The sequence below is a fragment of the Erythrolamprus reginae genome, chromosome 12 (assembly GCF_031021105.1).
Source record: "Erythrolamprus reginae isolate rEryReg1 chromosome 12, rEryReg1.hap1, whole genome shotgun sequence".
Taxonomy (NCBI): Eukaryota; Metazoa; Chordata; class Lepidosauria; order Squamata; family Dipsadidae; genus Erythrolamprus; species Erythrolamprus reginae.
The window spans coordinates 14340077-14366236 of record NC_091961.1 but is presented as its reverse complement, the minus strand read 5'-3'; the positions used below and the strand labels follow the sequence as shown (position 1 = coordinate 14366236).

Sequence of the window (26160 nt, the reverse complement as noted above, 5' to 3'; positions counted from 1 at the left end):
AACCCTTCATAGAACAGTTAAATTTTGAAGAAAGACTTAAATATTGATTAAGTAGGTATATGGTGATATTGTTGGTAGATTAAAAAAAAGATTGCCAGGACTATCAATTTAGAAATTAAATTGCTGCCACCTCCTGAAAAAAAATCACATTAAATATCTGAAAGACTAACTTTTTAAAATATCCAGTTTAGATGATTGATTCTCTGCAATTAATATTGAAAAACATTAATTATATAAGCATCTTCAAACTTGTTTATCTCAGTTCTTGTATATTTTCCTCTGCCCATTCCAAATTTCGCTTTCCTGCTTTAAGATCAGTGTTTTGATTCCTGGACAGCTCTTAGACTAAGTCTGTAGTTTTCTTGACAAGATTTCCATAGAAAATAATATTTGTACTTCATGTTTGAAATGAGAAATCCTTGGTGCTCTCTGAGCTTCTTTGCTTTGTTGTAGACATTTTATTACCCAAACTAGGTAACATCATCAGAACTAATATTAATATATTACCTAATTTTGGTAATGAAATGGCTGCAAGCAAACAATCAAGTTCAAAGAGCATCAAAGACTCCTCATTGACAAGATTTTTCATTGACAAGATTTGCCATGGCTTCCTTCCTAGGGCTGTAAGATTACATAAGTTTGGCCCCTTAATATTACATTGAAATGGTAATGGAGGATAACAAATAGATTTTTCAAAATTCTTATGCCACCCAATAGTTCTTGACTGTGAGATCCACTATGACAGCCAATAGCACTAGCACTTAGACACCTCTTCACAGTGCTTTACAGCCCTCTCTAAGCAGTTTACGAAGTCAGCATATTGCCCCAACAATTTGGGTCCTCATTGCCTCAACAATCTGGGTCCTCATTTTACTGACCTTAGAAGGATGGAAGGCTGAGTCAACCTTGGACTAGCGTGAATCGAACTGCCAAACTGTTGGCAGCTGGCAGTCAGCAGAAGTAGCCTGCAGTATGCATTCTAACCATTGCACTACCATAGCTCTTTTAAATGTCAAATATGGCCTTGAGCTTGGAAAAACTAGAAACCCTAGAAACTTCTGGTTATGAATTGAGAGGCCGGGCGAATTAACGCCCGGCCGACATTTTCTGGAGGCGGGAATCAGCTCGGCACCACCTATCAGCTGGGGCGATCTCATGCGGCAGCGCGAGAGTGCCCCAGAGCATCCCGTCGGCTGCTCGGGCATTCTGGGAAGCGGGGGTGGGGCTAAGTTTCAAGTTTCAAGTTTAATCAGATTTGTATGCCACCCCTCTCCGCAGACTCGGGGCGGCTCACAGCAATAGCAATACAATGTAAGACAAATCCAATATTTAAATTACTTTTAAAAACAACACAGATTAAAACCAATCATACACACTAGCGTACCATACATAAATTTTATAAGCCTAGGGGGAAGGAACATTGCATACTCCTGGTGCATGCTGGGAAGAAGCTAAAAGCTCACCGCGAGGCAAAAGAACACCGGGTTTGCTGATCAGGGAAGCAGAGGAAATCACCAACCCAGCAACAAGAGCAGACATGTCACCTCTGCACTCTCCCGCACCCACCCTGCAACCTACCACACACATAAAGAACAACAGAGAGAGAGAGAGAGAAGATACACCAACCATGCACACAGAAGTCACTCCCCGAACAAGCATAGATGAAGACGGAACTGAATCCATGGTGTGCTGCAGTTTGTGCTCCATGTACTCACTCCTCCCCTCAAACCTCCAAAACTTTACCTGCAACAAATGCAAACTCATCCAGCTACTTGAGGAAAAAATCGAAAACCTAGAGAAAAACCTAACAACCCTGAAGCACCAACATCACAATGAGAAAATCCATCAGACTCCCAACAAAACCAACACCCCAGAGGAGCTAAGCCGAATCCACGCCCCAGAAGCAGTAAATAGCTGGACACACATCACCCTAAGACGAAAAAACAAGCCTCCACCAACTCCAACCCTCCTCCTCCCAACCCCACTGCCTACAAGCAACAAATATTCAGTACTCTCGGAACAAGAAAACCTGCAAACATCTGACAAAGAACCACCAAGAACCAAGCACAACACAACTTCACCAAAAGCCTCAACAACAGAAGCTAACCTCCCTCACCCCAAGCCAGCCAAAAAGAAAAGGAGAGTACTGGTAATTGGAGACTCAATCCTCAGGGGAACTGAGCCTCTCATCTGCAGACCAGACAACCAATCTAGAGAGGTGTGCTGCCTCCCTGGAGCTAAAATCTCTGACATAACTGAAAACCTCACCAAAATACTCAAACCCACGGACTACTACCCACTATTGGTGATTCATGCGGGAATCAACGACACAGGGAAAGACATGAACCAAATTATGAAAGACTATGACCACTTGGGCAACACAATAAGAAAAACAGGTGCTCAGGTTGTTTTTTCTTCCATCCTCCCCACTAGAGGACGACACCCCGCCAGAGAACGCAAAATCCCGCAGATAAATCACTGGCTTAAAGGATGGTGTCGCCATAAGAACTTTGGCTTCCTCGACCATGGCCTGCACTATCTCCAAGAAGGGCTTCTAGCAAGCGACGGGCTACACCTCACTAGAGCGGGGAAGAACCTCCTAGGCAACCGACTAGCCCAACTCATCAGGAGGGCTTTAAACTAGCTCTGAGAGGGGAGGGTGACCAAACTATACGACAAAACACTGAACAAAACAAGGAAGGGGAACGGGACAAGCCTACAAACAAACCTGAGAATAAAAAATTTCTACCTGCAAACAAACACAAACATCTAAAATGCCTGTACACAAACGCACAAAGCTTGGGAAACAAACAGGATGAACTGGAATTATCAATACACGAGGGCCAATACGATCTAATTGGAATCACAGAAACCTGGTGGGACGAAACGCACGCCTGGAACACACAGATAATGGGTTACAACCTCTTCAAGAAGAACAGGTCAAACAAGAAAGGAGGAGGTGTTGCACTATACATCAAAGACCACTACACTGCCACAGAACTACATCCAACCAAAGATGATAACCCCCTAGAAATCATATGGGTCAACATAAAAGAAAAAAAGAGCAACACCACAATTGGAGTATACTACAGACCACCCAATCAAACAGACACAATGGACGACCTCTTCACATGCCAACTAACACAGCACGACAATAATGGGGGACTTCAACTACCCAGACATCAACTGGAAAACTAACTCAGCACCAAGCGGAAAGTCTGCCAAATTTCTTTCCAGTCTAGCTGACAACTTTCTAACCCAAAAAGTTGAAACAGGAACCAGAGGGAATGCTATATTAGACCTAATACTAACAAACAGGGAAGAAACAATAGAGGGAACAGAAGAAGAAGGGAAACTGGGAGAGAGAGACCACGTCATCCTCAAATTCAACATAGTGCAATCACTAGCTACTATACCCAACACCACCACAGTCCCAGACTTCAGAAAAGCGGACTTTAACAAGCTCAGAGCGAACCTTGAACAATGCCCCTGGAACGAACTCTTAGAAGGAAAAACCACTCAGGAAGCCTGTGCGATCCTAAAAAACAGCATCATAGATGCCCAAAACAACGCAATCCCCATGAAAAGGAAAAACAGGAAAACCAAAACTAAACCTGCATGGCTAAAAAAAGCCCTCGCAGATGACATAAAAGGAAAAAAAGCTAAGTACAAACAATGGAAAGAAGGACTCATAACCAAAGCGGAATATCAGCAAACAGCCAGTTCCTGCAAACAAAAAATAAAAACAGCAAAGGCACAATATGAACAACACCTTGCAGCGGAAGTCAAAGACAACAAAAAAAGATTCTTCCAACACATCAACAATAAGAAGAAAATCAAAGAAACAATCGTCACACTAAAAAACGAAGAGGGTAGAGAAATCACAGACAGCAATGACCAAGCACAGCTACTCAACGGCTACTTTGCATCAGTCTTCACACAAAAGGGAACCTCCCTCCAACAAATCTGCAATTTAACTGCAACAAACTGCCCCAGAACCGAACTCAACATAGACAAAAGCACAGTGAGGGACTACCTGAGGGAACTCAACGAATACAAATCACCAGGGCCAGACGGACTTCACCCCAAAGTCCTAAAAGAATTGGCAGACACCATAGCGGAACCACTCCTCTTCATCTACCAAATATCCTGGATCACTGGAGACCTACCGGAAGACTGGAAGCGAGCTGACGTAGTCCCCATCCACAAAAAAGGCAAAAAGACCAACCCAGGTAACTACAGACCAATCAGTCTGACCTATATACCTGGAAAAATACTGGAGAAAATAATCAAAAAACAACTTACCCACTTCCTAGAAACAAACAAGATCATATCCAATAGCCAGCACGGATTCATCAGAAACAAATCATGCCAAACCAATCTCATATCATTTTTCAACACCATAACCAAGTCAGTTGACCAACGCAACTCAGTGGACCTCATATACTTGGACTTCAGTAAGGCTTTCGATAAAGTCGACCACAATCTCCTAATCCACAAACTAGAAAAAAATGGAGTAGACTACTACACATGTAGATGGATAAACAGTTGGCTGACCAACCGCACCCAACGAGTTGTCTTCAACGGCACCAAATCCACATGGAAAAAAGTAGACAGTGGAGTACCACAGGGCTCTGTCCTGGGTCCTGTACTCTTTAACATCTTCATCAACGACCTGGACGAGGGAATAAAAGGGGAACTAATAAAATTTGCAGATGACACCAAGCTGGCGGGGGTAGCCAACACCCTTGAGGACAGGCTCAGAGTACAAGAAGACCTAGACAGACTATCACAGTGGGCCCATACCAACAAAATGAGGTTCAACACCGACAAATGCAGAGTCCTCCACCTCGGCAAAAAGAACCCTGGGAGATACCCCACTCAGCAGTAGTGACTGCGAAAGAGATCTTGGAGTCTTGGTGGACAATCAACTAAACATGAGTCAGCAATGTGCAGCAGCAGCCAAAAAAGCCAACTCAATCCTAAGCTGCATCAACAGAGGAATACGCTCCAAGACCAGGGAAGTACTAATACCACTCTACTATGCCCTGGTCAGACCCCACCTGGAGTACTGCATCCAATTTTGGTCACCTCACTACAAAAAAGACATCGAAACTCTGGAGAAGGTGCAAAAAAGAGCAACCAAAATGATTAGGGGACTCGAAACCAAGACTTACGAAGCGAGATTGAGAGAACTGGGCATGGACAGCCTAGAAAAAAGAAGGTCTAGAGGGGACATGATAGCAGTTTACAGATATTTGAGGGGTTGCCACGGTGAGGAGGGGGTCTCTTTATTCCCCAGGGCACCAGAGGGCCGGACGAGGAACAATGGTTGGAAGCTGACCAAGGAGAGATTCAACCTGGAAATAAGGAAGAACTTCCTGACGGTCAGAGCGATCAACCAATGGAACTGCCTGCCAGGGGAGGTGGTGAACTCCCCAACTCTGGACACCTTCAAGAGGAGATTGGACTTCCATTTGGCTGGGGTGCTGTAGGGTTTCCTGCTCAGGCAGGGGGTTGGACTCGATGACCTAACGGTCCCTTTCAACTCTATTAATAAATAAATAAATAAAAAAATAAATAAATAAACATGTCAATTCCCCCATGCCTGACGACAGAGGTGGGTTTTAAGGAGCTTACGAAAGGCTAGGAGGGTGGGGGCGACTCTGATATCTGGGGGGAGTTGGTTCCAAAGGGTCGGGGCCGCCACAGAGAAGGCTCTTCCCCTGGGTTCCGCCAAATGACATTGTTTAGTTGACGGGACCCGGAGAAGGCCAATTCTGTGGGACCTAACTGGTTGCTGGGATTCGTGCGGCAGAAGGCGGTCCCGGAGATATTCTGGTCCAGTGCCATGAAGGGCTTTATAGGTCATAACCAACACTTTGAATTGTGACCGGAAACTGATCGGCAACCAATGCAGACTGCGGAGTGTTGGTGTGCCATGGGCAAATTTAGGAAAGCCCATGATAGCTCTCGCAGCTGCATTCTGCCCGATCTGAAGTTTCCGAACACTTTTCAAAGGTAGCCCCATGTAGAGAGCATTACAGTAGTCGAGCCTCGAGGTGATGAGGGCATGAGTGACTGTGAGCAGTGACTCCCGGTCCAAATAGGGCCGCAACTGGTGCACCAGGCGAACCTGGGCAAACACCCCCCTCGCCACAGCTGAAAGATGTTTCTCTAATGTGAGCTGTGGATCGAGGAGGACGCCCAAGTTGCGAACCCTCTCTGAGGGGGTTAGTGACTCCCCCCTCAGGGTGATAGACGGACAGATGGAATTGTCCTTGGGAGGCAAAACCCACAGCCACTCCGTCTTATCCGGGTTGAGCTTGAGTCTGTTGACACCCATCCAGACCCCAACAGCCTCCAGGCACCGGCACATCACTTCCACTGCTTCCCCGACTGGACAAGGGGTGGAGATGTAAAGCTGGGTATCATCTGCATACTGATGATACCTCACCCCATGCCCTTGGATGATCTCACCCAGCGGTTTCATGTAGATATTAAATAGTAGGGGGGAGAGGACTGACCCCTGAGGCACCCCACAAGGGAGTAACCTAGAGGTCGACCTCTAACCCCCCACTAACACCGACTGCGACCGACCAGAGAGGTAGGAAGAGAACCACTGAAGGACAGTGCCTCCCATTCCCAACCCCTCCAGCCGGCGCAGAAGGATACCATGGTCGATGGTATCGAAAGCCGCTGAGAGGTCAAGAAGCACCAGGACAGAGGAAAAACCCCTGTCCCAGGCCCCGCCAGAGATCATCCATCAGCGCGACCAAAGCAGTTTCCGTGCTGTAGCCAGGCCTGAATCCTGACTGCTGATGACCTAGATAATCGGCTTCTTCCAAGGACCGCTGGAGCTGGAGCGCCACCACCTTCTCAACAACCTTCCCCATAAAGGGAAGGTTGGAGACTGGTCGATAGTTGTTGAGAATGGCTGGGTCCAGGGAAGGCTTCTTGAGGAGGGGGCGCACAAGTGCCTCCTTGTAGGGATCCGGGAAGGACCCCCTCCCCAAAGAAGCGTTGACAATCTCCTGGACCCAGCTCTGTGTCACCTCCCTGCTGGTCGAAACCAGCCAGGAGGGACACGGATCCAGTAAACAGGTGGCGGAACTCACAGCTCCAATGGCCTTGTCCACTTCATCAGGTGTCACCAGATCAAACTCTCCCCAGACAGGTGGACAAGTACGTGCCCCAGTCACCTCAACTGACTCGTTGTCAGTCGACTCTGTATTCCAATTGGAGTCGAGGTCCGCTCGGATCCGAGCGATTTTATCAGCGAAAAACGTGTTAAAATCCTCGGCACTACTCTGCAAGGGCTCCCCAACTCCCCCCTGATTAATAAGGGAGCGGGTCACCCTAAACAGAGTGGCCGGCCGGGATTCCGCTGATGCAATCAAGGCGGAATGATACGCGCATCTTGCCGCCTTGAGCGCCACTTTGTAAGTCTTAACATGTGCTCTTACAAGTGTTCGATCGGATTCGGACTTACTCTTCCTCCATCGCTTCTCTAGACGTCTCTTCTGGCGTTTCAACTCCCGGAGCTCCTCGTTGAACCATGGAGCTCTACGGGGTCTAGTGCCGCGGAGAGGTCGCAACGGCGCAATTCGGTCAAGAGCCTCCGCTGCAGCCTTGTTCCAGGCCTCAGCCAGAGACTCTGCCGAACTGTGTACAAGTGTATCTGGAATAATCCCAAGCGCCTTCTGAAAGCCCTCTGGATCCATCAGGCGTCTGGGGCGGAACAGCTTAATCGGTTCCGCCTCCCTGCGGAGAAGGATTGGAGCCAGGAAGTCAAGCCGCAGTAGAAAATGGTCTGACCATGACAAAGGCAACACTTCTAAGCCCCTTAGTCTCAGACCATTACTCAGTTGCTCAGAGAGGAATACCATTTCGGGTGCATGCCCCCCCCCTCGTGAGTCGGACCCTGTACTACTTGGGTCAGGTCCATGGCTGTCATGGTGGCCATGAACTCCTGTGCCAATCCAGAGGTTTCACCTAGCGACGGCAGGTTAAAGTCCCCCAAGACAATAAGTCTGGGGAACCCCACCGCCAGCCCGGCTACCTCCTCGATTAGCACAGGCAGGGCTTGTGACACGCAGCTGGGAGGCAGGTACGTGAGAAACAAGCCCACCTGGACCCCTAAGTCCAACTTCACCAGGAGGGACTCGCAGCCCGCAATCTCTGGAGCAACGAGTCTACGCAAGCCAAGGCTCTCCCTGGCTATAATAGCCACTCCTCCCCCCCTTCCCTGGGGTCGAGGCTGATGCCATATCTGAAACCCGGCTGGGCAAATTTCAGAGAGAGGAACTCCTCCCTCTGAGCCCAGCCAGGTTTCAGTAACACATGCCAGGTCGGCCTCCTCATCCAGGATCAGATCCCGGATGAGGAGAGCTTTATTTACCACCGACCTGGCATTGAGTAGCAGCAGCTTGAGCCCAGGGCCAGAATTACACTCATCACCAGCACCCAGGATTGGGTTCACAGAGCCGGAACAAGGAATCGTTATTAAGCAATGATCTCTTGTTCCATATCTGCCTCTCCCCAGCAGGACCGGAATATTCCGACCCCCTACCACCTCAGATATCGGTGCCCCCTCCCCTCCTGCCTCTCCAGTGTCAGGTAGGCTAATCAAATCATTCATACCATTTCCATTTATTTCATTCATACCAAAGTTCCACCCAGCCCACCCATAACAATCATTCATTTCATACATATCATCATACCCACCCCAATAATTCATTAGTTTTAAAAACCCCTTCTAAAATTAGCTAAAATATTAATTATTAAAATTCAATATAGATTCAATTAAAAAACAATATAAAAATCAATTACATTAAAATAGGATACCAATTAACACTAAGTTATTCTCAAGATCTTAATAGAATAATATATAATTATTAAAAAATCGTTAAAGTTATAAAGTGCTAAAGTTATAGAGTGCAAAAAATATAGCCTTTTATCAGGGCCTGCTCGCCACCCTGGCTTCCCTTGCTCTCCGAGCTTGACGGCCTGTAGACAGATTGACAAATAAAGAGTAACAAATTGACAAATAAAGAGCAAATTAATTATACATAGGTTTCTGTTTTAGGTAATTTTGGTGTTCCTATTTAGTATTGGGTCACTCATCATTTACTTCATCAACTGTTACAGGTAATTAGAATCTTTTAATTTTCCTACGTATGTGTATTTCTTTAGAAAACATATATCATACGTCTGTGTTAATTTTTATCAAAATATAGTTGCTTTTTAAAAAATCTCTTTCTCCCTCCTTCATTCCTTGGTTTAAAAAAGACAATTCATCAATGGAAAGAAATACATTAAACTAACCATATACTCAATTAAATTAAGTTTACCCATAGCTATTTCATGTGCATATTTTCTTGTAAAAATATATAATCGATTTGATGTTACTATGCTATGTTTGTGTGTGGTTAATTTCCAATCTAGCCCACAGCTGTGGGATGTTATGGTTTCCCATAAAATATGAATCACATCTTATCCTGCTTAATGTGGCCAAATACTGCCATCTGCTGTAGACAACAATAGGTTTTCTGCAGTTTTCTTGGCAAACAATTTTGGCTACTTCTTAGGGTTGAGAGAAAAGGACAGGCCTTAGCCCAAGTCATCCAGCTGGCTTTGTGCCTTTGGTGGGACTAGAAATCACAGACTCCTGGTTTCTAGCCTGATCACTACACCAGACTGGTATATTTGGATGTCTGGATCTAAAAACTGTTGTCTCTTTAGGGATGGTAGAGGATTGGAGGCTTCTTTCTTTCTTTCTTTCTTTCTTTCTTTCTTTTTCTTTCTGTCTTCCTTCCTTTCTTTTTTGTCATTGAATGTACAGAAATGCCCTGCACGTTCAAAGAAGCAAGGTTTCTGCAGACGCTCTGCAGCTGCTTTGCAGTGCAGTACTTCCTAGTATGATTGTTTGACACAGTGATATGTAGATATGCAGTCATTCCAAAAAGCACTTCAAAAGGAACACAGCATCCAAGGAGAGCCCCATGCTGTTACAAACATCTGGAATGTTTTGTTCTAAAACAAAGGAAAAGCTCAGTCCTCTTCCAAAATTTTAAAGCTGAGAGATGTTAGGCAGATTTTATTCCTGCTTGTATTTACACCATTATGGTTCAATTGGAAAGAAAGCACTGTGATGTTATTCTTTCATATCCCTAAGAACAGTACTATGATCTATTCTAAGTCTGTCTGTCTATCTCTAATGTATTTGTCTCTACTATCACTATCTAAATAGTAATTTATAGGTAGTCTTCAACTTATGACGGCAATTGAGACCAAAATTTTTGTTAAGTGAATTTTGCCCCACTCTACAACCTTTCTTGTCTGTGTTAATTGGATACTGAAGTGTTATAAATCAAGCACTACCTGTAATTGATTCTCTTTTTAGTCTAGTACTTTGGCATTAAATTAAAATATCAATATTCTGCTAAAGCTAGTACATTTAACTGGTGAGCATCCTAAATTCAGGCTGTGCATACGCATAAGCTTCTGGAGTACACCATGTAGTGAAAACAACTACCATATCTTTTTGATACTTACAGCTGGAACATCTTTCACTTTGGAAAGATGTAAACCACATTTTTCAAACAAGAGATTTCTTTTCTCTCTACTTGTCTGGAAATACACACACATCCAGCAACATCATTTTTCAAAATGCAAATCAAACTAGTTTTGGCAATTCCATTCTGTCATTCAACAGAGCAACAACACAAAATGTGGAAACTGTCAAAAATGTCAAATGAAATTTGAAATTCTACTTGTTGATATTCTACAGCATATAGTGTAAATATGGCTTGGATCAAATGCTGCCAGCTTTTGAATCATTCATTTAATAGAATAGGATCATTTAATAGAATAGGATAGGATAGAATAGAATAGAATAGAATTCTTTATGGTCAAGTGTGATTGAACACACAAGGAATTTGTCTTAGTGCATATGCTCTCAGTGTACATAAAAGAAAAGATACGTTCATCCAGAATCATAAGGTACAACACTTAACCCTGGTATTCTCCTCCCATGTACCATATACTTGTTACCCTCCAGGTCTTTTTAGACCTGGAGTATAAAAAGGTTGGTTCTAGCTACTGGAATGGTCTTTTTAAATACTTTTTTCACTAGTATACTAATTTGAACATTTCTGAACACTATGAAATGAAAATTGAAGTGAAAAGAATAATGCTTATTTGTTTATTTTGCTCATCAAACCCCGCCCCCCCCATTTTTGTGAAATTTTGTTCATTTTCATCTAGATTAGGCTGCAAAATCTGACTTCTTTGACCAACCTTGGTATTGGGAAACTAAGTTGAACATTTCTGAACACAATGATATGAAAATTGAAATGAAAAAATGGATGCTTATTTGTTTATTTTGCTCAGAAAAGGGCTTTCCCCCCACGACTGTGTGCACTTTTTTTCAATTTATAGATAGAATAACCTGCCAAATCAGAATTTTTTGACCATCTCTGGCATTGGCATACTAATTTGAACATTTCTGAACATAATGAAATGAAAATTGAAGTGAAAAAATTAATGCTTATTTGTTTATTTTGGTCATAAAAGCTCACCCCCCCCATTCTTGTGCAATTTTGTTCATTTTTATCTCAATTAGCCTGCAAAATCAGAACCTTTTGACCATCTTTGGCATCGGCATACTAATTTGAACATTCTGAACATAATGAAATGAAAATTGAAATGAGAAAAAAATGATGTTCGCAAAGATTATACACTTGTGCTCCTCCGGGTCCTTTTAGACCCGAAGTATAAAAAGGTTGGTTCTAGCTACTGGAATGGGTTTTTTAAAATACTTTTTTCGGACTTCTGGGTGGAGCTCGATCGCGCCGGAGTTGCGGAAGCCAAGCTCTGGCTCCATGGCCTTCTTTCCACCCTGTAGGACGCCGCGTTGCGTTGTGCCGACACCCGGAGGGGTCGGCCCAGGACAGGGGGTCTCCTGGACCCCCCGGGACGGATCGCTGTGACCCCGGGGGTTAGGGACAGCCCCGCAGCTACAGGAATGGAGAGCTGCAACCGGATGACCGTCTGGGCGCAGCCTTAGTGATCGCTGATCGCGGAAGTTTAAAGAAAGAATAAGAAGTCTACAAACCAGCAGATCGGCAGATAAGGGAGATCCATAGCACCACACGGAAATCTTTCGGAATCAGAGAAACTTTTTCCAGGAAAAAAGGGACTTTGAAGGCGAACACAAACAAAGAAAAAAAACAAACTGTAAGTGATATCCATACGCGGAGGAGAAACATAGTCGGAACTACTTGCCTTTGTTAAACCCAACAGTATAATCCTTTTTTTACAATTTCAAGATAGTGTGGTGCTTTTATTTTCTATTTTCTTTTCCCTATTATTGTTTTTCTTTTAAAATTATATTTTTTCCTGACAATTAAAGATTGGCTTGACAACCATTTGATTACATGAAGTAAAAACATTTAAATGAATTGAATATACGAACATATGGATTGAATTGAAATCACCCTATTTTAATGGAATTTTACTGAGATTATAATTATTTGGAGTAAATTTTGGATGGCATATCTTATTTTTCTATTTTTATAATTTTTTCTTCTATTTTGTCCCCGATTTTTTCTCCTTTCCATGGAGTAAGTGGGACTATTTTTTCTTCAAAATGAACTTGGAGGCGTAAGGATATTTTTTGTTCTTCCTATTTTCTTTCTCATCTTTTTTTTCTTTCTCTTTATACAATAAGAAGACATCTATTTTAATTGGACATTATATTGGACGTTATATTGGACATTGGCTTGGAGCATTTCTTTTTGGAGATTTTTATTAAAGCATAACCTATATTTGGCATTTTTGGACTTGTTTTTACTTCCTTTTTCCCTTTTTGGATTTTTCTTTTAGATTTTTTAGATTTTTCCTTTCCCCCCCCCTTTCTTAGTTAATTGATTACTATCACTGTATTTTTATTATTTTTCTTATATATATTTTTTCATATTTTCTAAATATATAAAATATATTTTTTTCCAAAGAAACATTTTCCAGTTGTTTTTCTATTACTTTCTTTTCTTTAAATAAGCCCTTTTTTATTCTTCTTTTTTTTCTTCTCCTTCCTTCCTTTCTTTCTTTTTTCTTTCTCTCCCTTTTCTATTTTTTATTTTTAATTAATTTTTTTCCTTTTCCTTTTCTCTTTAATCACATTTATATCTTTTTCCTTTCTTATTATTAAATAGTTATGTGCTAGAATATCAGTTTCTTCCTTTCCCCCACCTGATCCCCTTTTTAAGGAGCCTAGGAATTTACTGAAATATTTTCTTGCCTCTCTCCCTCTCATTTTTTTTCTTTTTTCTTTTTCCTTTTAATTAAATCAAACAATTAATTATTGCATTAATTGAATTGAATTGAATTGATACGTTTCATTTTTTTTGTTCCATTTTCTTATTAAGAATATACAAGATTTAGATTAAAATAATTTTCAAAATAAAATAGTAATAGAAATTTTGGATTATGAAAGGTTCCCACAGGGCACAGAGTGTGACTTCGGTGACTACAACAACAACGCGAAAACAACCAACTACTCCTGCCCCAACTTCTACACCCAGGGTTTCTCCAACTTCATCACCATTACAACAAAGGACCATAACCACAATGTTGGCCAAAGAGAAAGAAAAAGACAAGCCTACGATGGACCCCAACTTCCAGATTATCCAAGAAGCACTAGCAGATATCCAGGCATCACAAACTCAGGCAAAAACTCAAATCGACACAAATAAAGAAGAAATGAAAACGTATCTACAAGAACTGAAGCAAGAGCTGAGACAGGAGATGAAGGAGATGAAAGACGAAATCAAAAAAGAAATTGCGGAACTTAAAACCGAATTAACTCAAGTAAAAGGGAATGTTGCCGAAATGGACGGAAATATAAAGTCATGCAACAAAATCTACAAGACAGTGAAAAAAGAATACAAGTGACAGAAGAAAAAATTCAAGTTGTGGGACAGAGAGTGGAAGAATATGAAGACCGTAACTATGCAGCCCGCAGAGACTTTGATACAGCAATAACCAACTTAGAACTCTAATCCGAATTACATGGTTTGAGGTTCCAAAACATTGAAGAAGAAAGAGATGAAGACTTGCCTACAAAAATGGCAGAAGTCATGGGAGCTATCTTGCAGTTAGAACCAACAGAACTGATAAAAGAAATTGACGAAGTCTACCGAGTCCAGACCGGCTATGTAAGGCGCCATAATTTACCCAGAGAAGTCCACATTAAGTTTTCAAGAAGAATCGTCAAAGATGAGATACTGAGATTGACAAAAAACGAGTCTTTTCAACGTAATGGGAAAGAAATCACGATTCTGAAACAAGTCCCGAGGAGAGTCCGAGAGAGTAGAAGACAATATTATTTTCTTACAAGTATTCTAATTAGAAAGAACATTGTCTTCAGATGGCTGATACCAGAAGGCTTGACTCTAACTTGGCAATCAACGAGAGTGAAAATAGAAAGTGTGGAACAAGCAAGATCTTTCCTAGCACGCACTGGATTGGACAGCACCGTACAAATTTAGATTCAACCAAAGAGTAGCGACGACACGATGGGGGCTACAGGTGCTGGAGGGGAAGAAGCATTGGTTGTGAAGCAGAAACAACCACAGATTTCACAGGAGTTAATTTTGGATACCCGACTCCGAGAACCAAAAGAAGCTAAAAGGTACTATAAATAAAGATGACACATGATCTGAAAATATTTTCAGTCAATGTAAATGGATTGAATAACCCAAGGAAGAGAAATCAAGTATTAACTAAACTTACGAAACAAAAAGCCCAGATAAATATTCTACAAGAAGTTCATATTAAAAAATCAAAAAGAAGTCTTCTTAAAAATTCAAAATTGGGAAAATTATACACTAGTTTGGCCAATCAAAAGAAAAGAGGAGTAGCAATGTATATTGATGAATTAATTGAATCTAAAGAAATATACAATGACGGTGATGGAAGGATGTTGATAGTACAATTAGATTTAGAAACAAAACCACTTACAATTGTCTCAATTAATGCACCAAATGATAATCAAAAACAAGTTTACAAAGATTTACATGAAAAAATTAATGAGTTATCAATTGAAAATATGATAATAATAGGGGACTTTAATGCAATTTCAGATGACCAAATGGATTATAATGGGAAAAGAAAAGAAAAGAAAAAAAAGGTAATTTTACCGGTGACATTTTGGAAAATGAGTTCAGAATTATCATTAAAAGATGTATGGCGAGAACAGCATTTAAAAGATAAACAGTATACCTTTTATTCCAACCCACATAAGACATGGTCTAGAATTGACATGGCTTGGGCCCCTATCCATTTAATGGAACAAATAAGTGAAATAGAAATAGAGACAAATACTTGGGCCGATCATAACCCTTTATCCATATATTGGAAAGGTAAAAGGAAAATAAAGAATTGGTCAATGAATAGAACTATAATAAAAGATCCAGAATACAAGAAATGGATAGGAAAAGAACTAGAGATTTTTTAAAAAATAAATAAAAATACTGATACTACTCTCCAAAATTTATGGGATACAACTAAAGCATATATACGTGGACTAACAATATCATTTATAGCAAAAAAAAAAAATAAAGAGAAGAAAAAATATCATGGAACATTAGTAGAAGAATTAAGAAAATTAGAAATTTTAATGCAAAAAGAGGACAAGGACAACAAATTAAAAAATCAGAGAGAATTAATAAGACATAAACTGAGATTAATAGAACAAGAACCAATTGTAGAAAAGATAAAGAGTGAAACAAGAACATTTTGAACACGCGAATAAACCCGGAAGATGGTTGGCATACAAATTAAGAAAAGAAAGAGAAAATAAAATTATAAAAAATTTGATAGATTCAAAAGGTACAATAAAACATAGAATAGAAGATAAAAAGGAAATAGTATTGGAATTTTATAGACAATTATATAAGAAAGAAGAGATAAGTGAGGATTCAATTTTTAAATATTTGGAAAAAATAGAACTCCCAGTTTTAACCGAAACACAACAGCAAAGATTAAACGGACCTATTACAGATATAGAATTAAAACAATCTATAAAGAATCAAAAAAATAATAAAGTGACTGGCCCAGATGCAATACCAGCTGAATTTTATAAATTAGAACTTGAAATACTTTTTTCAAATATGCTTGAGACATATAATCAAATATTGACAATAGGTAAATTACCAAAAACCTGGTCAGAAACTTTAATAACTTTAATACATAAGGCTGATACCAAGAAAGAAAAAATTGAAAATTATAGACCTATTTCATTGTTGAACGTTGATTATAAATTTTTTATATCAATATTTGCTAATAGACTTAAAAGTATTATAAATAATATGATACATAGTGATCAAAATGGATTTCTACCAGGAAGACAAATTAAAAATAATTTAATAATAATAGTTAATACTTTGGAGTATTATGACCAGCATCCAGAAAAGCAAATGGCACTTATATTTCTAGATGCTAAAAAAGCATTTGATAATGTGGATTGGAATTTTATGAAAATACAATTAAATAAGATGGAAGTAGGAACAAATTTTTTTAATATAATAGATGCTATATATTCCGAACAAACTGCTAAAATTATAATAAACAGTGAACAGACAGAAAAAGTAGTTATACAAAGAGGGGTAAGACAAGGTTGTCCAATATCACCATTGTTATTTATTTTAACCTTAGAAGTATTGTTGATAAAAATAAGAGCAGATAAGGAAATAAAAGGGTTGAAAATTAGAAAAGAAACTTATAAAACACAAGCATTCGCCGACGACGTAGTGTTTGTTTTGGATGATTCAATAGAATCTATTTTAAATGTAATAAATGTGATTGAAGAATATGGGAAAGTTGCAGGATTGAAAATAAATAAGGAAAAGACACAGATATTAACAAAAAATATGACTGAAATACAGAGAAAATATTTAGGAGATCTATCAAACATGAAGATTACGAAAAAAGTGAAATATTTAGGGATATGGATGACCTCCAAAGCTGTATCTTTAAAAAATGATAATTATCTAAAATTATTAAGTCAGGTCAAAAAAGATTTAGAAATATGGAGTAATTTACAATTATCATTTGTAGGAAGAATCTCCACAGTTAAAATGAATATCCTTCCAAAAATTTTGTTCCTTTTTCAAGTAATTCCAATAAATCCAGGAACGAAATTCTTTGCCGAATTGAATAAGATAATAAGAAAATTTATCTGGCAAGGTAAAAAATCAAGAATAAAACAAAATTCATTAGAAGATCGTAAGGAAAGAGGAGGCCTCGGTCTCCCAAATTGGAAACTATACTATCATGCCACGGCCTTGACATGGATAAAAGAATGGCTGACCTTAGAAAACCAAAGATTGCTCAATTTAGAAGGTCATGATTTGATGGTCGGTTGGCATGCATTTGTATGGTATGATAAATTAAAAACTCATATTTTAAAAATAATGTTATTAGAAAAGCATTGATAGAAGTATGGAATGAAATAAAGAAAAATCACTTCTTAGTAATGCCAGAATGGGTCTCACCCCTTGAAGCCATTGTACACCCGAATCTTAAAGAAAAAGGTAAGACTTGGAAATATAGTGACTTGTTAGATAATCAATTAAAGTTAAGAACAAATTACTTTTTGTCCTGCCTTCATTGCTTTGGAGAATGGATTGTCCCTCTTTGAGTCAGCCTCTCAAACTGAAAGACGATTATCATGTCACACTTAACCCTTCTCATTTCTAGACTAGACATGCCAGTTCCTGCAATTTTCATTGTATGTTTTAGCCTCTATCTCTCTAATAATCTTTGTTATCATTGTGAGCTGCCCAGAGTCCATTGAAATTGGGTGATATATAAACTTTAGTAAACAAACAAACACCATAACCAAATCAGTAGACCAGTGCAACACGGTGTACCTCATATACTTAGACTTCAGCAAAGCTTTCGACAAAGTCGACCACTATCTCCTAATCAACAAATTAGAAAAAAGCGGAGTAGACTATAACACATGCAGATGGATCAATAGCTGGCTGACCAACCGCACCCAACGAGTTGTCCTCAGCGGTTCCAAATCCACATGGAAGAACGTAGGCAGTGGGGTACCACAGGGTTCAGCCCTGTGCTCTTCAACATTTTCATCAATGACTTGGACGAGGGATTAGAAGGGCAACTGATCAAATTCGCAGACGACACCAAGCTGGTGGGGGTAGCCAATACCCTAGAAGACAGGCTCAAATTACAGAAAGACCTAGACAGACTAACACAGTGGGCCCACACCAACAAAATGATGTTTAACATCGACAAGAGCAAAGTCCTTCACCTAGGCAGAAAAAACCCTGGACACACATACAACCTGGGAGAAACCCCTCTTAGCAGTAGCGACTGCGAAAGAGACCTCGGAGTCTTGGTGGACAATCAACTAAACATGAGCCAACAATATGCAGCAGCAGCTTAAAAAGCCAACACAATCCTAAGCTGCATCAACAGGGGAATACACTCCAAGACCAGGGAAATCTTAATACCACTCTACTACGCCCTGGTCCGACCACACCTGGAATACTGTATTCAGTTCTGGTCACCACACTTCAAAAGAGACATTGAAACTCTGGAGAAGGTGCAATAAAGAGCAACCAAGAGGATTAAGGAATTGGAAACCAAGACTTACGAAGAGAGACTGAGGGAACTGGGCACGGATAGCCTAGAGAAAAGGAGGGCCAGAATGGACATGATAGCAGTCTACAAGTATACGAGGGAATGTCACAGAGAGGAGAGGATCACTTTATTCTTCAGGGCACCAGAGGGCCGGACGAGGAACAACGGCTGGAAGCTGACCAAGGAGAGATTCAACATGGAGATAAGGAGGAACTTCCTGACGGTCAGAGCGATCAACCAATGGAACAACCTACCAGTGGACGTTATGAACTCCAACACTCTGTACATTTTAAAGAAAAGATTGAACTGCCAATTGACTGGTGTACTATAGGGTTCCTGCTTGGGCAGGGGGTTGAACTCGGTGGCCTTCATGGTCCCTTTCAACTCTAACAATAAATGAATGAATGAATGAATGAATGAATGAATGAATGAATGAATGAATGAATAAATAAAATGTTGCTGTTCTTCACTTTTCTTTTTAATTTTCCAGACTCAGATGTGAGCATATATGTAACTCCTTTGTGTATTCTCCGGCTCCTTCCTTTGCTTTGAGAAAGGCTTTTCAGATTAAGAAGTAGCTCCCTTCTCTACCTGGGCAATCATTTGTGTGGAAGCGTGGTTGTTTTCGGTGATTCACGCATCTGGATTTGGAGTCAATCACACATAAATTCATCTCCCGGTAATGAATTTCATGAAGACATGTACATTTCATACATATGAAATCAGACACTTTACTGAGTTCTAATTTCCAATTCTCTTCTGGCTCTGATTTTTCTTAATGATTATTAAAACTTTTTTTGAGGAATGCTGTTTTGATTAAAATATGCAACCTTGTTGTTTTAAAGAATTGCTATAGGTTGATTTCAAAAAATTAACGAAAGTCCTATCTTAATATAAACAATGATTACTAATAAATCATAAACAATAATTTCCCCCTTACTACAGTGTTAAAGAGTTTTGCCATACCTTTGAAGACCAGACAATAGGGATCGATGTATTCTTTAATCTATTTTTTCTTCTGCATTTTGGACTGCGGGTAAGAAATATTTGCAATTAAAAATATTTTAAAAGTAATGGGCAAAAGAGAATAAGAGGGAGAGATCTAGGAATGGTTCAGAAATTTGTTCAAATTTGGAATGCAATGTGGATTGTAATACAAATATGACTACTCATTTCCTAATAGCAATGCAATTATTCTATAATTTTCACAATCTTCCAATTTTTTATAGTTTGAATACTTATTAAAATTATTTGTAGAAAAGTACATACCATAATATCTGTGAAAATGACCACACTTTTTGACAAAGTTATTTTACATATTTATTAAATTTCTTGCTATCCATCTCACCATAAGGAGACTTACAATGAACAGAAAACTAATACAATTTTGCATTCCTTGTAAGTCTTCTTATGCAGAAAAACAAAAGTACAAAGTGCAAAATAAGACTTGACAAATTATTACACTGATAATTTCCTACTTTAAATTTAAGATATATCTGGTGCAGGGTGGGTTCTAACTTACCTTGCTGCCAGTTTGCTTCCTCCCGCACCACTTGCACAGTGCCAAAAACCTGCAAAAAATAGCAAGTTTTTGAGCAAGAAAATGCACACTGCATGTGTGCAGTGCGAAAATCTCATTTTCTACACACGAAATGAAAACTTTCTTCCAAAAAAATCCACCCCACCCACCCCAAAAAAAAATCCAAAAGAAGATGGCAATGTCCACAGACTGGCACTGACAGAACTGGCTCTGTGTCATCAACACCAGTTAACTACCAGTTCTACAGAACTGATGTAAACTGGGAGGAACTCAGCTCTGGTTTGGCAGGGGGAGGGGGTAACTATATCACTCAGGCTGTGGGCTCTCATTTGACATTGCCTCTTCTTTTTTGAAGTCTCTGATCACATCATAAAGCAAAAAGACCAGATAGGAAGAGAACAGTTTCATTATCTTTGACAATGTATAGTGCTTGTTTTTTAATTTGTTTTTGTGTTCATTTTTAAAGTTTCTGGCAGCAACTGACAAGCTATCATTCTGGTTGGAGCTTAATTCCATTGTTGATTTCTTCACAATAACTCCAGTCTGTATAGCCTTCTATCTAGGGAAAAATTGGCTTGGTAAGTACATACCTCAATTGTACGTTTCTTTGGAATGTTCAGTCTTTCAGGTCATGGTTGTCCCAAAGTGCTTTTTCAAAAGGTCACTGGACTTTTTTTAGGACATTTTGCTTCTATTTCAAGAAGCTTCTTTGGTTCTCTCCAGTTCTCTCTACTCTTCTTGGATGAAAAGCAAAACATCTTCAAGGAAAAACAAAGAAAATTCACTTGCCTCTTAAAAATGACCTTTGGGACATTTCAATTGTATCATTTTATAAGTTGTGGTAAACCAAAGAGAGACAAATCAAAAACTTGGAATGTACAATAGCTGTCTAATCTCTGTCTGTGCTTTTTGAACTTTCTTTCAATGTCTGAAAACACACAAAATCTCGAGCCACTTTAAGATGGAAAATATTTACAAAATGTCTATGGATATGAGTCTTGAATCTATGTTTCTCAGGTCCTTGTCCAATGCTTTAATCCTCACTCTTAACTTTAGAAGCTTATCTAATTTGGCATTGTGTGTTTTGATCCAAAACAGGGATCAAAATGTTTAATATTTCACCTAGGTGCAACCAGTGAAGGGCCACTCATCTTCGGCACTACCGGAGTGCCCTTCGAGGCCATCGTTCATGTACAGAAGCAAAAACTCAGTGAAAATTGCCAAAATCTCGCTTACACAAGCATCCTCATGTGAGATTTCACTTGCTGCGCATGTGCGGAAGCCAAATCTCATGCAGGGCACGTTTGCATGTATCGGGCAAGCAACTGCACACACAGCCTGGAATTTCCTACCAGGATGGAGCACCTGACTGCACGAGCTGCTGCCCATCATTGGGCGCAACTGAACATGCTAACCAATGTAGGATAAATCCATCTGGTTCAATTCAGAACTGGGAATAAAATGGAGACTGCTTAAGGAAGAAGGTTTATTGATGAACAGAACCACAATGTGAAGTTCTGGGACAGTTGACAAATTTAGCTTGATGAGTGCAGGGATTTTTATACAGTTTTTGAAATGCTACAGGGGTTGTGCAATGTAGTGAGCCTGGTGTCTTTTTTTGTTCTAATGGTGGTGGTTAATCCTAGAAGATCACACTCTGTCCTTAGAATCTATAGGAAGAGAGGGATGTAAATTTTAATCCCCTCACTGGAGCTGAAGGTGTTTTGTTTGTGAATAGGCTGGCGCAAGAATTATTAATGGGCACAAAATAACTCTAAAGCAGGGTTCCTCAAACTTTTTTAGTAGGGGAGCAATTCACAGTCCCTCAAACAGTTGGGAGGTTGGAATGGATGGACTAGGTGGTTATGTGATTTGGTGGGCGTGACTACGTTATGTGACTAGATGGGTGTGGCCAAATTAACAGTTCATTAAACAATGCATACAAATTAAATTTTAATTTGTTTTGCTCCTGTTTGCATGTTTCTCTTTTGTTTGACTTGTTTTTTACTAGATTGTTTTCTCAGTTGTTTAGGAGCCTAGTGGTCCATTTCAGAAAACTAAGTTTGGCATCAATTCTTCTCAGCCCCAAGCGGCTTGAGAAATATCTGTGTGTCTGTCCGTCCGTCCGTCCGCCCACCCACCCACCCACCCACCCACCCACCCACCCACCCACCCACCCACCCACCCACCCACCCATCTATCTATCTATCTATCTATCTATCTATCTATCTATCTATCTATCTATCTTCTGGAGGTGTAGGAGGTGAAATATAGGTCATTTTCAACTGCTTTCTGGCCTCCTGGGGTATCTGTGTGCCCCATTTTTCACTCTCCTACATCCAGAGGCATTCTGCGGGCCAAAAAAAGTGAAAATGGCCCATTTTGGGCCCAAAATGAGCCATTTCTACTTGGTTTTTTACCTCCCCCACCTTCAGAATTTCTCTGTAGGCCAAAATTATTGGCCTTAACTTTCAGTTCCAGCCTGTGGGGCTAGCAAAGGTAGGTCATATGCTTGGCTGAAGGGTTGGTGGGGTAACGTGGGTAGGGCAGACTCATGGTCCTGCACAGGTCAGATTAATGGCTTTGGTAGGCAGCACATGGCCTGCAGACCTTAGGGAACCGATGCTATGAAGACTTCAGGCATCTGCTGTAGGACATTAAAAAAGAGTGGGAGCTCTTTCTACCTCTAAGATTATTTTTCTTCATTTTTCTTCAGACTGAAAGAGGAATAGACTTGTACACACACACACACACACACACACACACACACACACACCAAAAATAAATTCCAAATGTATCTATTCAGATTAAGCGGGAAGAGTATTGATGATTGAACTATCTATGAATCATAAAAAGACTTTATTAGTGGCAATATATGCACCAAATGAAAACAAGATAAGTTCTACCTAAAGCTGCATAAGAAAATAAATGAATTAAGTTATGAGAATATTTCCCTAATGGGAGACTTCAATGCAATTTTTAAAAATAATTTTTAACTGATTTTTATAATAACAATATATAAGAAAAACAATTACACAACACATAACAGTGACTTCAATGCAATTGTAAGACTACAAAACAATTAAAAGGAATAAGATAAAAAGAAAAAGCCTACCAAAATCCTCCTTTAATATGGTGGAAGAATTAAATCTGTTCGAAGTATGGAGAGAAAAGTTTCCAGATAAAAAACAGTTTACTTTCTACTCTACCAGCCACATGTCATGGTATAATTAATTACTTCCTATGCTATTTTTTGTTTATGTTCTTATGTTTTATGTTTATTGTTTTTAGCTAATTTTAGGGGGGTTAAATTATATATGCCACAAATGAATGGGATTATTTTACTAGTGTTTTAACTAATCTATATTTTTAATTAATTATTGGGGGTTGATTGCATCAGCGGAATCTCACCCGGCCACTTTGTTTAGGGTGACCCGCTCCCTTTTTAATCAGGGGGGAGTTGGGGAGCCCTTGCAGAGTAGTGGTGAGGATTTTAACACATTTTTCGCTGATAAAATCACTCAGATCCAGGCAGACCTCAACTCCGATTGGATAACAGAGTTGACTGACAATGAGTCAGTCTAGGTGACTGGGGCCCGTACTTGTCCATCTATCTGGGAAGAGTTTGATCTGGTGACACCTGATGAAGTGGACAAGGCCATTGGAGCTGTGAGTTCCGCCACCTGTTTACTGGATCCATGTCCCCCTTGTGTGGTGCCTCGGGTTGGTTGTCTCCCCCTGCTGTTTAATATCTACATGAAACTGCTGGGCGAGATCATCCAGGGCCATGGGGTGAGGTATCATCAGTATGCTGATGATACCCAGCTGTATATCTCCACCCCATGTCCAGTCAGCGAAGCAGTGGAAGTGATGTGCCGGTGTCTGGAGGTTGTTAGGGTCTGGATGGGTGTCAACAGACTCAAACTCAACCCTGATAAGATGGAGTGGCTGTGGGTTTTGCATCCCAAAGAAAATTCTATCTGTCTGTCCATCATCCTGGGGGTGGGAATTATTGACCCCCTCAGAGACGGTCCGCAACTTGGGCGTCCTCCTCAATCCACAGCTCACATTAGAGAAACATCTTTCAGCTGTGGCGAGGAGGGCATTTGCCAGGTTCGCCTGGTGCACCATTTGCGATCTTACTTGGACCAGGGGTCACTGCTCACAGTCACTCATACCCTTATCACCTCGAGGTTCGACTACTGTAATGCTCTCTACATGGGGCTACCTTTGAAGAGTGTTTGGAAACTTCATATCATGCAGAATGCAGCTGCAAGAGCAATCATGGGCTTCCCCAGGTATGCCCATGTTACACCAACATCGCAGTCTGCATTGGTTGCCAATCAGTTTCCGGTCACAATTCAAAGTGTTGGTTATGACCTATAAAGACCTTCATGGCACCGGACCAGAATATCTTTGAGACTGCCTTCTGCCGCACGAATCCCAGTGGCCGGTTAGGTCCCACAGAGTTGATCTTCTCAGGGTCCCGTCGACTAAACAATGTCGGCTGGCAGGACCCAGGGGAAGAGTCTTCTCTGTGGCGGCCCGACCCTCTGGAACCAGCCCCCCCCCGGAGATTAGGATTGCCCCCACCCTCCTTACCTTTCGTAAACTCCTTAAAACCCACCTCTGCTGTCAGGCATGGGGGAATTGAGACATCTCCCCTTGCCTATGTAGTTTTATGTATGGTATGTTTGTGTGTATGCTTTTTAAATAATGGGGTTTTTAGACTTTTAATATTAGATTTGTTATTTTAGACTTTTAATATTAGATTTGTTACTGTATATTGTTTTATTACTGCTGTGAGCCGCCCCGAGTCTGTGGAGAGGGGCGGCATACAAATCTAATAAATAATAATAATAATAATAATAATAATAATAATGGTCAAGAATTGATATATGGACTAAGTTGTAATTGCTCCGGCAAGGTTAGACCTACCAGTAGTTTACTATACCACCGGCACAGCTCTCAGCTTCATTGAAGCACATAAGCCCCACTACCACGACAAGGCGTACCCATCAGTGGGGAATAATAATAATAATAATAATAATAATAATAATGGTCAAGAACTGATATATGGACTAAGTTGTAATTGCTAAGTGATGTACAAACAATTTATATTGAAACATACCTTGGCAGATCATAATTCAGTGATGGGTAGATGGAGAGGGAAACAGCAAGATGGATATTGAATCTGGAAATATTACAGAAAAATTTTTTTTTGAAAAAGAAATGAAAATTTTCTTTAAGGAAAATAGAAAAAAGGGTACGACCTTACAAATCAACTCAGTGAAGCAGTGGAAGTAATGTGTCTGGAGGGTGTGAGGGTTTGTATGGACTTTAATAGGCTCAGACTCAACCCTGACACAATGGACTAGTTGTGGGTTTTGCCTCCCAAGGACAATCCCACCTCTCCATCTGGGGGGGTAGCTTTCTCCCCCTCAGAGAGGGTCTGCAACTTGGGCATCCTCCTCCATCCACAGCTGAGCTTAGAAGATCATCTATCAGCTGTGGCGAGGAGGGCATTTGCACAAGTGCACTTGGTACACCAGTTGCAGCTCTATTTGGACAGGGAGTCATTTCTCACAGTCCCTCACACCCTCATTACCTCAAGGCTTGACTACTGCAATGCTCTCTACGTGGGGCTACTTTTGAAGAACTACAAATAGTGCAAAATGCAGCCACGTGAACTATTATGGGCCTTCCAAGATCTGCCCACATCTCGCCATTTTTTGCCTCATATATCCCAGTGACCAGTCAGGTCCCACAGAGTCAGCCTTCTCCAGGTCCCATCAGTGAGGCAATGTCATCTGGTGGGGCCTAGGGGAAGAGCCTTCTCTGTGGCACCTCCAGCCCTTTGGAACCAATTCCTTCCAGAGATTTGTATTGCCCCCACTCTCTTGGCCTTTTGCGAGGCTCTGAAGACCCATCTCTGCTGGCAGGCATGG

General features: G+C 40.5%; 1 protein-coding gene across 1 annotated transcript in view; it reads left to right on the top strand.

Moving 5' to 3' along the window:
* KCNU1 (potassium calcium-activated channel subfamily U member 1) overlaps positions 1–26160 on the top strand; it is a 194718-nt gene that overhangs the window by 3876 nt on the left and 164682 nt on the right. Inside the window, 3 exon segments of the mRNA XM_070765628.1 lie at positions 9089–9150; positions 19618–19708; positions 20679–20790. Of these exon segments, the coding sequence (XP_070621729.1) occupies positions 9089–9150; positions 19618–19708; positions 20679–20790 (265 nt within the window).